This window comes from Mesitornis unicolor, unplaced genomic scaffold (assembly GCF_000695765.1).
Source record: "Mesitornis unicolor isolate BGI_N332 unplaced genomic scaffold, ASM69576v1 scaffold25723, whole genome shotgun sequence".
NCBI classification, from domain to species: domain Eukaryota; kingdom Metazoa; phylum Chordata; class Aves; order Mesitornithiformes; family Mesitornithidae; genus Mesitornis; species Mesitornis unicolor.
The window spans coordinates 50,647-68,011 of record NW_010177175.1 but is presented as its reverse complement, the minus strand read 5'-3'; the positions used below and the strand labels follow the sequence as shown (position 1 = coordinate 68,011).

Here is a 17,365-nt window from a genome sequence, read left to right as displayed (position 1 = left end):
TAATAACTGATTTACCCTTTTGACTGAAGACAGAATATTTGATTTATATTATCTGAGTCTAAACATTGCATTCAGTTTTCAAATTTCTGGGAAAATACCAAAGCAGTTCAAAACTTGCTGTTATCAGTAGCTAATGATCTGTTTCCCTATCAGTCTTATGTCTCCATCCCACCTTTCTTATCTCTTCTTCCTCTCACAATAAGCAACATGTAAAATATGGTTGTTATTATTACGAATAAGTGCTTTATAAAAATTTTTGTTGTGAGTTTCATTGCAGTTATACTGCCTAAAACCAGCAAAAATATCCTATGTGTTCATATTGGCATTTTAACAGGAGAACTTTGTATTCTATGTATTCTATGTATGTAAACAAAAAATATATTTTATCAGATACTAGAATGAGTTTGTTTATTGTCAGACAAGAGCTCCCAGAATGTATTTTAAGAAACAAACAAGCCGGAAACTATTTTGATTTTAATCAAAAATGTATTTTCCTCATAAAAAAAATTCACATACTCACTGTGTCTACTCTACAGAATTCGTCCATTTCATTACACCATGTGTCAATCCTAGTATATCTGTTCACTGCAAAAACGCGTGGCTAGTGTGTGTAATACAACACAGGAGGAGGTATTGCTCAGTTCCACTACTTTTATATAATACTTAAAAAAAATACAGAAAATGTTCTTGGCTACTTGCACTGTATTCCAGACTTTAAAGTCCCATGAAAGTTCTAGAAAATGAAGTTGATTGTATTTGGTTGGTAGAATATCCTTAGAAGCCAGTTAGTTAAAATTCTTCTTTTATGCTGTAGAATAAAAGCATATTCCCGCTTGTTGGCAGCAGCAAAGTCCAGACATCTAGTTCCTAAAAGAAATAGTGTTTCTTGTTGCCTTTTTATTCAGCACAAATGCACTCATGTGCTTTTTATTTCAGAAATTAAGTAATACACTGATGTATCTATGACATATTGGTTGGTATGCCTATTACAGTTGCTTTTACTTCCATTGATGTGCTTTTTTCTTTGCCCATGTCCCAGAGACTGATTAAAGGAGGATAAAGCTCATTGAGTGAAAAGGATTGTTTCTTCAGATAATTCTTTAGAAAGCCATGTCCAGTGTCAGAGTTCATTTCTCGTGAGATGCAGCTGTAGACATATATCACAGAGATGATGCCCAGAAGAGCACCAAGGCAGGCAAGGAATCCTATTATGTTGTTCTTCTCGTAGCCTTTCATTGCCAAGTCCAGTCCTTTTGTGGTTACGTTGACACATTGTTTCTTATTCTGTGAATAGATAGTGGGAATATCTATACAAATTTTGTATTCAGTTGATGGATTTAGATGTGTAAGATTATATACCTTTATATCAGATGGTATTCGAGCACTCTGTGCAGCCTGAGAGTTTTCAGCTTTCAGAAAGGCTGTCCATGTAATGCTGGACTTGAGAATTTTAGAACTTGCTTTCCATGAAATGAGAACAGAATTAGATTTTATATCTTTTATTTTAATGTTCAAAGATCCATTGCTGTCCTGAGGCAAAGAGCCGTCCACTTTAATCATGACTGACTTTAGGTCTGCCCCAACTAAATTTGTCGCTATACATGTGTATAAGCCACTTTCTTTTTGTGTTACATCGGTTATGTCTAACGTTCCTTCGGAATGAATGTAGTATTTATTAGTAATAGTATTAGGCAAAAGTTTGTGTCCTGATGGTGTTATCCAGTAGATTTCAGGTTCTGGTTCTGCTGTTGCTCTGCAGTGTAAGGAAATATGGCTGCCAGTTTTTAAATCCAGAGTAGATGGAAAACTTTCAGGAGCTATCAAGGGGAGACAGATTTCCATCATTTCCCGAAAGTGTATCTGTCTCACATTCTGGCCTTGGAACTCAGGAGGGTCTACACAAAACAGGGACTCCGGCTCCATGAAGCGAATGTTTGTTTTATTCATGTTAATCCAGCGGATGACACAATCACATCTAATGGGATTGCTGTGTATGCTAACTTCTTTGAGGTTAGGCAAGGATTCTATTGTACTGCGGTACAGAGCACTCAGCGCGTTGCTGTTGAGCATGAGCGATTCCAGCTTGGGAAGTCTGTAGAATGCATTTGGATGAATGTATGATAATCTGGGGTTGTTGGTAGCTTCTATTTTTCTTAAATCTGGCAAGTTATCAACAGCAAGACTATCTATAGAAATCAGTTCAGGCATGTTATTAATTCCTAACTCTTTTAGATGCAGCATGTTGCTAAAATCTCCTCGTCGTATTCTGTTAATGGGATTCTTATTTAGATCCAGAAATTTAAGATTTGTAGCCTTTTGAAGAGCGATGTGGGGCACTCTAACAAATCTGTTGTCATAAAAGGAGATGCTTTCTAAACTGTCAAGGCCAACCAAAGCATTATCTGGTATTTCGGTGAGATTTATGCCTGCTAAAACTAGGCTGCGCAGCTTGATAAGAGGCTTAAAGTTCATATCTTCAATTCTGATTATTGGGTTTTCTCCAATCATGAGAATTTCAAGATTAGGAGTAGCTTCAAACCACTTCCTGTTGATCATTTGCAGACCATTTGAATTGAGATGAAGTCTGAGAAGATTATTGAGGCCTATGAAAGCTCCCGGTGCAATCACTGAAAGCAGATTATGATTAATATAAAGCTCTTGTAAATTCTGGAGTCCAGAGAGACATTCTTCAGGGAGTTCAGTAAGTTTGTTTTCTTCAAGGTACACTGAAAGCAACTGTGGTATCTTTCTAAGATTAATACTGGTCACTGAGGATAAATTGTTCTGAGATAAATCTAGACCAGTTAAATTCACTGGGAAGTCTACTGAATGTTCAATTTTTTCAATATTATTGGTCTGTAGAAGTAGAACCTGTGTGTCGGCAGGCAGTCTGGCTGGAAAATTAAAAAGGCCTAAATCATTACAGTCCACTGTTGGAGCCTCCATATACACAGACCTGGGGGTGAACCATGGTCTGATCTCACATATACATGACTCTGGGCAGTCTGCTTTTTTTTCTACAGCTTGTACTACTGCAGTGATAACTAGGCCAAGTAGAAAATTAATTTTTAGTTGCATGTCCTTCATCTTAGCTTGAATGTTCAGAGAAGTAACAGACCCTTTAGTATTCCACAATTATGATTTTGGAATTCAGTATGACCTAGTCAATTGACAATACACACACTTGCATTTCTCAGATGATGATCACGAAGGCCTTTCTTCCTGAGGATGAGTGATAAATTTGTAACCAACTTGTCCAGTAGTAAGAGGCATTTTGTGGAAATGAAGGTCAGTCTGTCCTTGATGACATAAAATTGATAAGCTTTGTGAAGATGAAGTATGTATAGATGGTCATAGGAGATTAAGCAATTCATTTATTTAGTAGTATTAACTTCAAATCCCATGATTGATTAGTGTTTGCAGGAATGACAGGATGACCTAAAATATAAGAAGAGGAAATAATTAGTATAAGAAACTATAAAGTTATAAATTAATTTAGCCATCTTTTGCTCTCTAATGTTAATTATTGCAAGTAAGAAAAGAAAATGACTGTGGTGCCTAGAGTATTGTAGTAGTATCCAGATAGCATAAATGAAGTTAATACAGTAATATATCTTTAGACTTGTAGCTTGTCATACATCCAGTGGAGCATTGCTCTGCAGAAAGATGAAGATCCACAGTGTATAAAGCAAAATATATCTGTGAGATTTTTCTACATATTTTATTCTTTTTTCAAGTATTTTCTTTATTCTTTCAGTTATCACTAGAAGCAGATTGAGTTCTATTGGCTTTGAAAATCTAAACACTGAGCAAAATCCTACAGAGCATGAATATTTAACTTTTGAACATGAAGTTCATAAATATAAAGATCATAATTTATTTGTAATCAAAGGAAAAAGGAATGGTAAGATTAATACACATTCCTAATAATGACATTCTTGGGTAAGCCTGTGGGATATTTATACAGAAATATAAGAAATTGATAATCCACAGGTTTTATTATTTTCTAATTCTTTTTGTAACTGCACTTTAGAAAGAAAAATGGTTTTGTTTTGTTTTCTTTTTTTTCTTTAAAGCAGTAATTAGAAAGAAATATGTACCTCATAATAAATAGCTCATCATCTTGATAAATTCAGGCTAATTACTGGTTTATTTTGACTTCAATAACTTCAGTTGCAAGGAATAATAATAACAGAAAACTTTCTTTACAGTGATAAGGAAAAAGAAATCTACACTGGCAGTTGCTTCTTTGGTCTGTAGCTCTGCAAAAATGTGAAATTTGCTATGAAGTTGCATGTTGACTTCATATCCCAAATTATAGTAAAGACTGAAGCCTTAGCATCTTGAAGCATCAAATCTGTCCTCTGCAGATTTTTGGTTTGTACTTGCTTTTTCTGAGGGAAAAAGAAATCCCGCTATGAGTGTACATTGTGTTCCAAGCCATATAATTGAAAAGCTTCTATGTTTTTGTATCTGAAGTAGTGCATATTAACTGCTTCATTTTCTTCAGAATATAGACTTTGCACTAACTTTGAATGGACTTTGTCTCAGTAGACTGTCATATGATACACATTTATGCCCTTTCTCCCCTTGCCTCTAGTGTGACAATGTTTACAAACTGTAAGATAAGATCAATGCTTCATTGACATTGATAGATGATAACTTTTGAGGCATTGCTAGTATAGGTAGACAGAATTACAAAATTCAGATGTCACGGATCTGGATTTTAGGTTTTCCTTTCCAGGCCCAGCAGAATTTGGCATATTGACTATGTAGGTATTTCATACCAGCTCAGAGGAAAGATGTTGGACCATGTTGAGTGACATGAGCATTGGGCCAATTTGAAGTACATTTTGTGAGTTTTGAGGCAGCTGTTTGTATTATGTACATTTAAGGACATTTAATATTTTTTTAACATGTAAATGTATTAATAAAGTGAACAAAGTGTGAGATAAATATACAGAAAGCATTCTGCTGCTTTGAGGATTAATAATATGTTTTTATGCAAATAGCCCAGTTTATGCTGAAATGCAAAGACATGCTGATTGAAACAGTAAAAATATAATCTGTTCCTTTTTCTGGGAAATGAGATGAATTTGAGGCAGAAAAAGGTTTGCCTATAGGTTAATGCCTATAACTTGCTCTTAATTTTGCTACCAGGAGGCAGGGTGATACAAATGTATGGAATACTATCCCATTTAGTGAATATCTCACTAGAAATCATTCTATGCCAAATGCACAGGTGTAATTTACTATGTATGATGGCCATGGGGGGTAATTTTTGGAGTCGTGTTCTTGATGCACTTTCTAAAGCAAGCCCCATTGACTTCTGGAATTTGGATTGAATATTAAAAAGATTTCTGTAAATGTGGTAAATACAAAATGTAAGCTTCTAATACTTGAAAGGTCATTGGAAATCTTACCTGAATAGTAAATTGATTGAGATTCAACGTAATACTACTGCAGCTATCAATTCTCAGCATTTTGATCCCGTTATGATACTCAGGGACTTCTGCTCAGGAGCAGTACTGGGAAAGTATTCTGGGGAAGTATAACTACTTAGTTGACCTGATTTTCTTCTCCTCTCTGGACATTTGCTATAGGCCACTGTAAAAATAGGATGTGGACCAGGATGGACTTTTCATTTGTGTCCCAGGTACCTAGAAGCTGTACCAGTTAAAGCACGTAAACTACTAACATTTTCGTGTACCTGTAGCCAATATCCTCCTGGATTTGAGTTTATGCTCCTCCTGAGTTTATACTTCAGCTTCTATGGGATTCTCAAGCCAAAAACAAGGGCACCAGTAGACATTTTCATGTCATATATGTTAGAGTGGTCTTTCCACAAAAGGCAGCAAAAAACAAGAGGTTGGAGATCCAAGTTGAAATTCTTCTTCTTTATGATTTAATTTGATGTTTTTTTCTCTTTCTGGTGAATGCTCCAGCTAATAAGCCAGCAGCTCAAGCTCATATGGTGTTCTAGCATAAATCTTTCCTATTTCTCCAGTTAAAGTGCTTCTGCCTTGTATAAAATATTCACTGGGGTTGAGTGCCTTGAATAACAAATTGTGGAATAATTTTCACGCTTTCTCCCATCCTGCACAGTCATCATTCCAAAATACATTGTTTCACTTCAGAAAGATTTTTGGTTTAAATAGTGTCATATCTATGTATTATTTTACATGAAAATTATTTGGTATTAACTATCATTCAAGGTGTGGAGTAAAATAATATTTCTGGAGTAGTGTGGAAATCTATGGTGGCTTGTGAGATCATAGAACAGAATATCTCAACTTGGAAGAGAGCCATAAGGATAATTGGGCCCAACTCCTTGCTCCTTGTAGGACAGCCTAAAACTAAATAATATGACTGTAGTACACATATGACATAGTACACAAAAAAGTGAAGTAGTGAAATGCACAGCAAAAATTGTATGGAATCATTTGAGTGACAAAACATTTTTGTTGTTTTTTTTAGTAATAGTTTTATTGTGTGACTGATTTACAATGTTGACAGAGAAGGTAAGAAAACATGGATTACTGACGTTAAGTTTTCCGGTCTCACTTGAAGAGATGAAAACCCAGAATCAAGTTATGCAGTATGACTTTGCTTATGCCAACTAGTTGTGTTGATTATGTGTGTGTGAGACTGTATGTATGTAATTAATTTCTAACCTTGAGCTGTGTACAAACTATTTTGCTTTGAGAAGTGAGCTGCAGTTTACTGCAACAAAATAAACCTCATGTAAATTGATATCTTGTGCTCAACACTATGAACTGTAATTGAAGTTAAATTTCCTTGAAGAATGTAGTGTCACAGAGATAAAGGTTTGTATTAGAAAATAAGCACTTAACTTTATGATACTTTGAACTTGGGGAATGTATTGAATCCCTTTCTTCATTAATGTACTGATAATAGTAAATATGTACTGATAACACCAAATAAAGATTAAATTGAAATACTCTTACTAAAAGTGATTGTCAGAATTTTTATTAATGAGTTCTAGTGCTTTAAAGCTAAGTGCTTTGTACCATCTAGAGTTTTATGTGAAAGTTTTGCATTTCAAATGTCTAGTTTTAAAGGTACTAATAAGAAGGACAAAGAGAATCTGAAGGTTCCTTTGAGCAGTATTTAAATAATCTGAGATTTACATACACAGAGGTTTTTGTGCAAAAGTAGATATTTTCTTAAAACTAGAAAAGTTTATTCAGATAATGCAATTATATCAGCATTATCTGTTAAGCAAAAATACTTTTTTAATTATAGCTCTTCCGTTAGTGGGTTTTGGTGAACTCTCAAGAATTTTGTTGTGATGCAAGCAGTTCTTAAAACTTGTACCTACTATGGTCCACAATAGGAAAGCTTGTAGAGATGAGGCTCAGCAGCAAATTATCGCCAGTAAGCTGAGCTGTGGGATAAGTGTTTTCACACAAGCAGCAGCAGGAGCTGTGCATCTAGTTTTGGAGTCTTTGATGTAATTCTTTACCCAGCTGCATTTATAAGCCTTTATGTGCATTCTGATTGTACATCTATTTCATCCAGATGAAATGGTATGGTTTGCTTCCTAATGTCTGCAGTTAAAAAGCCTAAATAGTGTTTGCATCAAAACAGTTAGTATTGCTTATTAGTAATGATACTCAGTATTTTTATTATTGTTTTCCTGTGGTAGAACTTCAGTCCTAAAACTGTCTAAATCTTTCTGGACAGATTATTTAATTTCTTCTAGAAGTCCATCTCTATTGCAATCTATACTTACTGTCTTACTAAATATAGTGTGCCTCTTGCTTTTAGAAAAATGCACCCTGATGTGTGTGACTTTTTGCAACCCAATTATCTCTTGTGTAGACAATGATTGGTATGTCTTAATTAGGTGTGTTTCATTTACTGCTATTGACAGCTGGAGCCTTAGTTTACAAGAGGGTATCACCATTATTTGAGCTGGAAAAGACACTCAGTGAATGAATAAACTGAGCAACGTTTCTCATCACTGGAGCAACAGACAGCTAAGAACCAAGTCAGAGTGGGCAGAAAGGAAAAGAAACACGTCAGGTTTTGGCAATCTTTCTTTTCCACTTCAGCAGTTAGAGAGACAGTGATAAAAACTAAAAATGCAGCAGCTACACTGCAATGTGCCCTGCTGGCAATAAGGCAAACAGTTCACTTCACAAGGACCAATTTAGAGGTGGCAAGCATTTTGAAAACACAGCTGTTCATACAAAGCTACCTTTCAAACACATCAACTGAAAGAGCCACTTCTCAATTCTTGTCATTATAACCACTTTGAGCAGTTCTAGGGACAGAAATCTAGAAATGTCACTAACCAAAAATTGGGCATGGGACATTTCATACCTCACCTGATTGCAGTTACAGCACTTAGAGGTTTTTTGGGTTTTTTTTAAGTGTTAGTTATGGGAATATGCAGGCTTAAGCTTGAACATTTAGTATTTTTCTGATAATTTTATAAGGTGACTTTTCCTTGTTTGTTTTGTGATCAAAATTTTAAAAAAAATATTTGGAGAAATTTTAATTACAGCACAATTGATAAAAAGATGCAACAACTTGTTTATTTGACTTGTTTCAAGAATTGGCACAAAAATCTGGGGTTTTTTCCCTCTATAAAAATATATCAGGGATGATTTTTGTTGAAACATGTACAGGAAGTTTGTGACTGAGGCAGGAGTACAAGTTCAGGTTAAAGCACAAAAAAGTAATATAATAGCTTTTCATATCAGAACCAATCTTGAAATAAAATATTTCCAGAAATAAGCTTTACTGGCTGGTTCAATACAGTTGCTGGAAATTATATTGACTTTGTAAAAATGGAAAGAATTTCTGCTAGCATATGTAGTCTTGCTTTCATTCCACTCTATGAAGCAAAGAGTTTCATGCAGAACCCTGTTTCTTTTTCTTCTCAGCAAATTAACAGTTTACTATTACGTGCTCTGTTTTATATTCTTACATATAGCTAACATATAGTCTCACATTAAAAAATGAATGAGGATTTTTGGAAATTAGTGTCTTTCTGACAATTTTAATTCTGAGGTATTCAACTCGGGCAGTTGACAGTATCAGATGACAGCTGGATTTTAAAAGTCTGAGGTTGAAAAATTAAATGTGAGTATCTGAAATAGCTGACATGTTTGAAAAATTTGACTAGGTCTTCCAGTTGGGACGTTGACTAATTTTGGACATCTACCCTACTTTTTTCCTAATGATCTTCAGGCTGTCCCTGAATAGCAGTAAGTGCAAGATGTAAAGGAAATGGCAAAGCTATTTGTATTTAACCCTCAAAGCAATTTGCAGTGTCTGAATAATTATTTCAGCATATGTATTTATATTTACTATGTGAACTTGTTACACCTCCTTTACATTTTTTTCCTTACTGGGAATAAATTTGCCTGAGGGAAAGCCACAAGCTTAAAATGCTAAATATGACTGTAAAACGGGACAAATTCTCATAACTTAGACCATTACAAGATAAGAATGCCACGCTTTTATACATTAGTAAAAGTTCTTCATATCTATGGACATCATGTGTTTTGAGGTTACTTTAGTTTAGTAAATAAAGACAGATTCAGAAAAATATTATGATCAGCTAGATTTCTGAATCTCAGCTAGAGATTCACCCTTTCTCTTTCACTAATTGAGTGTGGTTTACTATCCTTGTGCTCTTGCTTACTATATCTTAATGCAATTTAACAGATATCAGAAAAATTATCATAATGTAGAATTCATTAAGAATTTACTGTAGTTCTATTTCTTATATCACACAGAAATTACAGTATTTTGGAAAACATTGCAATATAATAAATCGTAAAGCTTTAAAAAGATAGTATTTAAAATGTATGTGATGAAAACAAAAAGTAAGATGGAAGCCAAAGGAATATTTGCATATGGCATGTGATATTTTAATTCATATGGTATTTCAGAATAACTTTGCAATGGACTTAAATGAACATTTGGTAAAACCTTCTTTTAAAGATAGGAGAATGGAAAAGATATAGCACTTGTTTCCTAACTTACTTGAAACTGGATTGCTATGACTGACCATGATAACTGTGGGAACACCTGCATGCGAAGTAAGGTGTTTGTCAATCACAGCACTTTATTAAGTATATTATATAATTTTGTTACTGCTACTAATTTGGTGGCAGCAGCAGCCTTGTCCATTGGAGCCATAGTGGTGGATAAAGACCGCATGGTCTTGTGTGCTAACCTCCTGCTACGCAAAACTGTGAGCTTTACTCCACAGAGCTTAAAGTTTAAATACAAGAAGAGGGACAACTGATGATTCAGACAGGGCAGAAAAAAAAATAAGTCACTATGAAAATCTCCAAATATTCTTGGGTTTATTCTTTCCCTCAAACCATAGTCTCGTAGCTCACTATCATGATCCTGGATTACTTTTTCTAGGCTTTGATTTTAGATTTTCTGTCTGTAGATCTCTCTCTCACGTGATTTTAACTTTTAATCACACATTCCTTGGCCATTGAATACATCTGACCTTTTCACAAATGTCATAGCAAAAAAAGATGGTAAGTGTTTTTGGTGATACATAGTAAAGGAATTAATAATTTCAGTAGTTACCATTACCTCATTTTTTTTTACTTCTCCTAATATGAAGTGCACAGTATGATATTCTCTTTGAGTGAGCAGAGATGTTAGAAAATTATATTTAAAAGGCAGGAGGATCAATTTCAATGGAAGTTGCGCATTGCTTTAGCATTTGTGTTCTAATCTGTCATTTATGTTCTGATTTCTGATATGGAACTCCAGATCTTCTTGCAATATTTTCAATGTGTAGCAGTTAAACTATATCTAATAATTTTATATACTTGGGTTAATTGTAAAAGAAACTTTGAAAAGAATCTGAACTGAACTTATTTTATTTCTTCTTAAATCAGATATTGAATGTATAATTCTGATGTTTTTATCTAAAAAATTAACTCATTGCTAATAGTACTTTTTTGATTTTTTTTTAATTAAATAATAGCTGCACATACATATATTTCCTGCTTTTCAGAGAAGTAGCAAAGATTAGATGTTAAAAATAACTTTTCAAAGTACTTCAATCTTTGGTATTCTTGTTGTAGTTCTTAGCCTTAGAAAGGTTTCACTGTGTGAGTGACTTATTTATCATTGCCATTATCAAGCAATTATGTCAAAAAATGATTGCTGTAACTTGGGAAAGTAATGTGTTATTTTAATTTAGATTTATTCGTTCATGTACAACTTCTTTTTGACAGTTGTCATTTTAGTAGTGGAGAAGCACATCTTGGCAGTTACCTAGGCACATAGTTGGCAAGAGAGCAGTCACGTTCTGGATGTGGGTGAATGTACCCAGTTACCAGCTGCTTCAAGCAGATGGCCAGAACTAAAGATGAGTGAGACCAGTTTTGGCTCGATTTTCTAGAAAGCTACCATACTGATTTTGGGGGTCTATAGTACATTTGACTAGTAAAGAAGCCTAGCCAAAATCCAGCAGAGCTATTGGCAAAATCTGCATTTTGTGATTTTTTTTTCCCTTTGTGGGTCTCAAAATGTAAATATTAAATACACTTAAAACAAAGAAATAGGTGTATTCAGGTAGTTGTAATAAAGACAGAGAAAGACAGTGGCTATACTTAGCACAGAATATTTGCCTTGAGAATTTATCATTTTATCTTTTTTGTGAGTTATCATGAGAAAGAAGTAACTGTAAGAAAATTAGTGTAATAATAAACATGACAGTTATAGGAGTTACAATTTCTCTTCTATAATTTTTCATTAACAATTTAAGCTTGAAAGACCTAAATTTATTTAAATAATCAGTCTTTAAAGGCAGACTTCTAATGTTTAGTCAACTTACCTCCTAGCTTCTGGTATATTTATGATTTGTTTTGGGAAATGGTCATGTCAAGGTAAATGCCCTTATAATACTTAAAAAAAAATATTTCCAATGTGCGCTGTATCGTTATCAGCTATAATAATCTAAAGAAATATAAGTGCTTCATGAATACAATTGCATCAGGAACATCCTGCTACAATCCCCACCAGTAGTTAGTGTATACTTATACTACATGCAATGTGGCTTGAGATCCAGAAAGGGAAAAAAACCCTTACTGTTTGTTTTTATACTAAACAAAAATTCCTTACTAAAAACTAGAAATAATTTATCTTTGAGGTGCCAGTAGTGGATGAGATAGTATTTTCTGTGTCATGAATTTTCCTACCAAATTAGGCTGAATTGCTTTAATTTTGTAATTGTGAATATATTGGGTGATTACTTTCCTTCTGAGCCACCTGGGGAATCAGGCTCACAATGTATTGTTTAACAGAAATGGATAATTTTTTTTTAGTTTTGCTTGCGGCAGTGTAGAGAAATAGATTGATGAAAAACAATTTCAGGTTGCAAAAGCTGACAATGCGTACAACAGAATATTGTTGTAAAGATTAGGAAATGAAAGTTCTGTTTTCTGCTGTGTGTTTGTTGGGGTGATTTATGCATACTCATAAATTACCAGCTCATAGAGATACTGTCATTTCTGATTGCAGAAAGTACTTTGATTTGTATTTAGTTTTAATTACAGTTTTTGCTCAGCTGAGCATCTCATTAATAACATTACACGTTAGGTTTTTTTATATGATTTGCAAAACTAACGTTATTTTCAGACCTGAAATTATTGCTTTTTTGTGCTTTTATTACCCATTCGACAGCTCTAATCCACAATATAGGATTATCATGGTTCATTTCTTATTTCCCTAGAAGTGAATACATTAAAATGCTGATCTTATTTTCTCTTTATGATTTGCTTTTTAAAATAAGACCAGAAGAAAGAGGATAAACACAAGATAAATATATAGCAACACTTACAGTTAAGTATGGTATCCCTTCTACTGTTTGTGGCACTACAGCTAAATAATCATATAGTTCTTTGAACAGTAACTGAATCCTCTTTCAACAGTTTTCATTTTCCTTTCAAAATTGCAAATTTATTTAAACCATTGTACCTCTCCAGCATGTATAGATTCGTAGCCACCTTCCCCTCTCCATTTTTTCCAGTCCTTCTAGTGTTTCCTATTATTTTAAAAGAATTTTTTGTATTTTGGCTAAAGTGAAAAATTCCATCCCTTAATATTAGATTATTTGGCTCATTAGCATGTCACTGAATGATTGTGAAACTTACATGGTAGAGCCACATCTTGATTTTGTATTTTTTTCTTAGCTTTCCAGCATCTTTCATCCTTGTACATCACCGTTCTACATTGTGGATGCCAAATCAGACAGCAGTGTTAAAATTGTTCTGATTTTCCAGAGAATTTTGACCAGTATTTACTGTTCAAGTATTCAAGTCAATCAACCAGACTGTGATCACTGTACTCACAGCTTGTGCTAGATTTTCCTTGACAAGCATAATTTCTCTTGCATTTTGTTGTGATTCCTGCTTGTGATTCAAAGACTAGGCATAGACATATCTGCTGTAGATGCATATGTAAAGAAACACAGGAACACAACATCACATATTACGATAAGAATGTTAGAGATTCATAAATGCTTTTGTGCAATGAAATGCATCTTTTATGGGAAAACGGCTCTTCAAACTGAACAAAAGGTAAGTTTTATTTAAGATACTGAAAATATCCTATTCGTGGTGATTATGTAATGATAGAATGGACAGTTTTGTTCATCACTGGTGTTGAAATGGGCTAGATGAACCATTTCAAATTGTCCTTCCAGTTTGTCCTTCCAGAGATGGATTAGGCATAATTTTGTAATAATGATAATGTTAAGTCGAGGCAACCTGCTTTTTTATTATAAGACATTGATTTTTAAGTTTGCCTTCAGCCTTTCTGCTTCCAGACAATGGCATGGTTCTCTTTTCCAGCAGTAAAACAAACTTGAATAAGTAAAGAAAGATAGATATTTTAATAAGGTGACATTTCAGTGTTGTAAAATGACTAATTATTCTTCCAGGGTCTAGTAGTAATTTCTGCTTCAGAGTTGGAAGATGTCAAAGGGAGTATCAAAAGTAGGGAGAAAGACGTGGTGTGCTTGCTTACTCACAGGAGGACCACTGGCAATATAATGCCAAAACCCATTAGTTGCATTTATCAGTTACAGGTAAGAACTCTCATGGAATGCTGTATATGGTTCTAGTTAAGTAAAATAAATTAGAATTAGGGTGGAATTAGTTAGTAGGAAGAAACTGATGATAAATCTTTGTGAAAGGAAACTAGGAAAAATAACGTTGCAATGCCACTTTCTCTGTAAAACAGTTTTAGCTTTGTTAACAGCAGAGAAGTAGCTGTTAGTTGTTTGTACAAATATTAAGTATTAGGTATTAATAACGCTTTGTGTCCTATGTAAATGCTTGTGAAGCATTTGAAGAAAATAAGGAGATTTCTGCATACATACCGTAAGTTCTAGAAATGTCCCATAAAGTGACAGAAGAAAGTGGAAACAGAAAGGTAGAATGATGTCTTTTTTTTCTTTCTTTCTTTCTTTTTTTTCCCCTCTTTTAAGGGATATGGATATAGATATTTCAATAACCTCCTCAGAAATTGCTCTTGAGGTTTCAGAATTAGAATTTTCCACTATTCTCCACAAGAAACAAAAGTAGTTGGGATACCAAAATTGCCTGTCTTTTATGTCATCCATGTAATTTGCAATATTTAAAGATATACACGTTGCTGTAGTTCAGAGAAGAAAAGTACATATATAGCATGGAAGAGTTTAAAGCAGAGGACACATATCAACTCTGACATTTGGAAGGGTTAATTTACCTCATAACAGATCCTTCCTCAGCTATATGTTAAAACTAGGCAGACTGTCTCAAAAGCATTTGATCCACCATCTCAAAAAAGAGATTCAGGTGACAAGGTGATTCTCTAAAAATGCAAATAGGTCTAATTTCTTGCAGAAGTGTGTACTAGGTAGCCCAGATACTTTGAAGACCGATAGCCAATTCACTTGATAGAGTTAGCTGATGGAATACACAAACCAATGCCAATAAATGTGCATTGGGGATTGATTTGGTTAACCACAATTTAAACAGGTAAGCAAGGATAGTTTAGCTTTGGTGTGTGGCTTTTTCTGCCAGTTCTAATAAATGTGAACAGAATATGTGGTTTAAGTTATCTTGTAGTATAATTATCCTTCCTTCAGGCAATAGTTGTCACCTTGCTCAATATTATGATGATGGAAGTTACAAACCACCTGTCTGTTTCCTTGCAAACGACTCTGTGTCCTTTGTTAATGAGCATGGAAATGTCACCTTCGATTGCTTTAACATTCTTAATACAAAGAAAACAAAGCATAGAAAGCATTTGAAGTCCAAATTCCATACCAGGTGTTCAGCTTGTTTTTGTATGTTTTAAACTGTCCTTATCATGGTATCTTATTGTATATGGGAAATGCAAATTTTAAAATTAAATCCAGTTTAACATTTATCATTTTGAACAAGGGTGCAGAACAGTGTGAGTGTTCTAAGTCCTATATTTTCAAACCCTGACCGATCAGGTTCAGTTTCTACTACTGGTTGGTAGTGGAATCAACAGTCATGATGCATTCCTGTAATTGCAATTCTGAATCTCTAATGCCATCTGGTTACTATCAGTTGGTTGAAGGTTGAGATTATTCTGGTGTTCAATTAATAGGCAAAGCAACATGTCTGATTGACTGAGTACTTGAAAAGTCCTGAAAACATATCCCTGAAGATGATAGAATGCACTTTTATGTCTAGTGTCATTCATAAGCATTAATGTGAGCCACATCCAGGGAAGATGAAGTAGCATTTGAAAGTTATAGAAGTAATGAGTAGAAACTTATAGCAGTTATGAGGTGAAATAGCTTTGTTTGGCAGTTCTTCAAGAGCAGACTTTTAGGATTGATCAAGACTTGCATTACAAGCAATAAAGAAAATACCCTAAAGGCCATAAAAATGCTTGACTTGAAAATTGGGGTTTAGTTTCATTATTTTTCCCATGTTGCTTCTGAACTTGCTGTTTAGTTGCTCTTTTTCTACAAATAAATATTCTTCAAGGGTCAAATTTTAAAACATTTAAAACATTTTTAGTTAGTTAATAGAAGTCTGTCTTGGAAGAAAATACTGAAGAATTACTGAGATGAGTTCTCTTTACAGTCAGGATGTCTAAATCCCTTTTAATGTCCTTGTAGTTTATAGAGTCATATGGACACAGAAAACCAATATTCACTAGTCTAATGCTTTAATGAAGGAGAATCCTACTGCAGGTGGAGACAATAGATATTTAGTTACAAAATCCTAACATTACCTTGAAAGAAGTATCAACATTTAACTGCAGTCTTTAATTTTTAAAGTTAAAGCAAAGCTTGGTATTCCTTTGAAAACTCTCACTTAGTGATCTGCACCAGTCCAAAAAGGTTTCACAGCAGGTTGAGTGGGTTGTGTTATTAGGAGCTTGGTCTATTACCAAACCTTTTATTGTCAAGGGAATTCTTGCTTTGAAATGGATTGTTGTTTTGTTGAGAGTTAACAGATCTTTTGAATGTCTCTTCTGCAGGATTGTGCATCCTTTTCCTTCCTATGGCTATCCAGCATAATGATCTAATAAATAAGATAGTCTCAAGGATGTTTTAGAAGTTATAAGTGAGCATATAGGCAATGCTCACTTAACATTTGCAGATCAAAATGTGAACTATTAATTATGTTCAGCTGATAAGCACTAATAGTTGTTTTTTCTTAGGTGGAATAATCTCATTTTAATACTGTGTACCTGCCAAACTAGTAGCCTAGGAAATGTTAAGGGGAAGGAATCTTGATGACTGTCATTCTTACGCCTTTCTGGTCTACAAAGCTATTTTCAGGGTTTCAGTTCTTTCAAGAATTGGTATAGGACCTCCCCTTTGTGATTGTGTCAGAGAAGTGAGAATTCCATTCTGTTGAAGCAGAAAGGATCCTATTGATGCCTGCAAATACTTCTTCCCTATATATGGACTCCATTTCTAGAACTGTTAAGGAGAGAGAGGCAACATTTCTCTCCTCTGAACTTGTTACAGAATGCAAAAGAACCGTACAACACACTATTTCTGGTGAATCGGAATGTTTGTTTTATTTTGCTTTACTGCATAGATAAAATAGTTGATTATATTCAAATGTGATCCTTGAAATCAGAGTTTATGTTTCCTAATAGAAAGATAAATCTGCACATTCTAGTGAAAAAAGTCTTTCTGGTAGCGTATTTTAGCATATTTTTCAAGCTGTTATTAAGGTTTGAAATGATTAGCCTTCATTAGTTTGGTAGTTAGTTTAGGCAGATTGTTTCGGAACAGGCTTATTCCTATCTTACTGCTACTGAGTCTATCATATTTTTGTTACAAAAGTCACTCTCAAAGAATTTTCAACTA

The 17,365-nt window shown here is 34.1% G+C and overlaps 1 protein-coding gene across 1 annotated transcript in view; it reads right to left on the bottom strand.

Annotated features, from left to right (window-relative positions):
- Window positions 1-464: 464 nt before the first annotated feature.
- Window positions 465-17,365, bottom strand: part of LRRN3 (leucine rich repeat neuronal 3) — a 33,828-nt gene continuing 16,927 nt past the window's right edge. The window contains exon 2 of the mRNA XM_010181990.1: window positions 465-3,438. Within this exon, the coding sequence (XP_010180292.1) occupies window positions 961-3,087 (2,127 nt within the window). The 5' untranslated portion in view covers window positions 3,088-3,438 and the 3' untranslated portion in view covers window positions 465-960. The remainder of the gene's footprint in view (window positions 3,439-17,365) is intronic.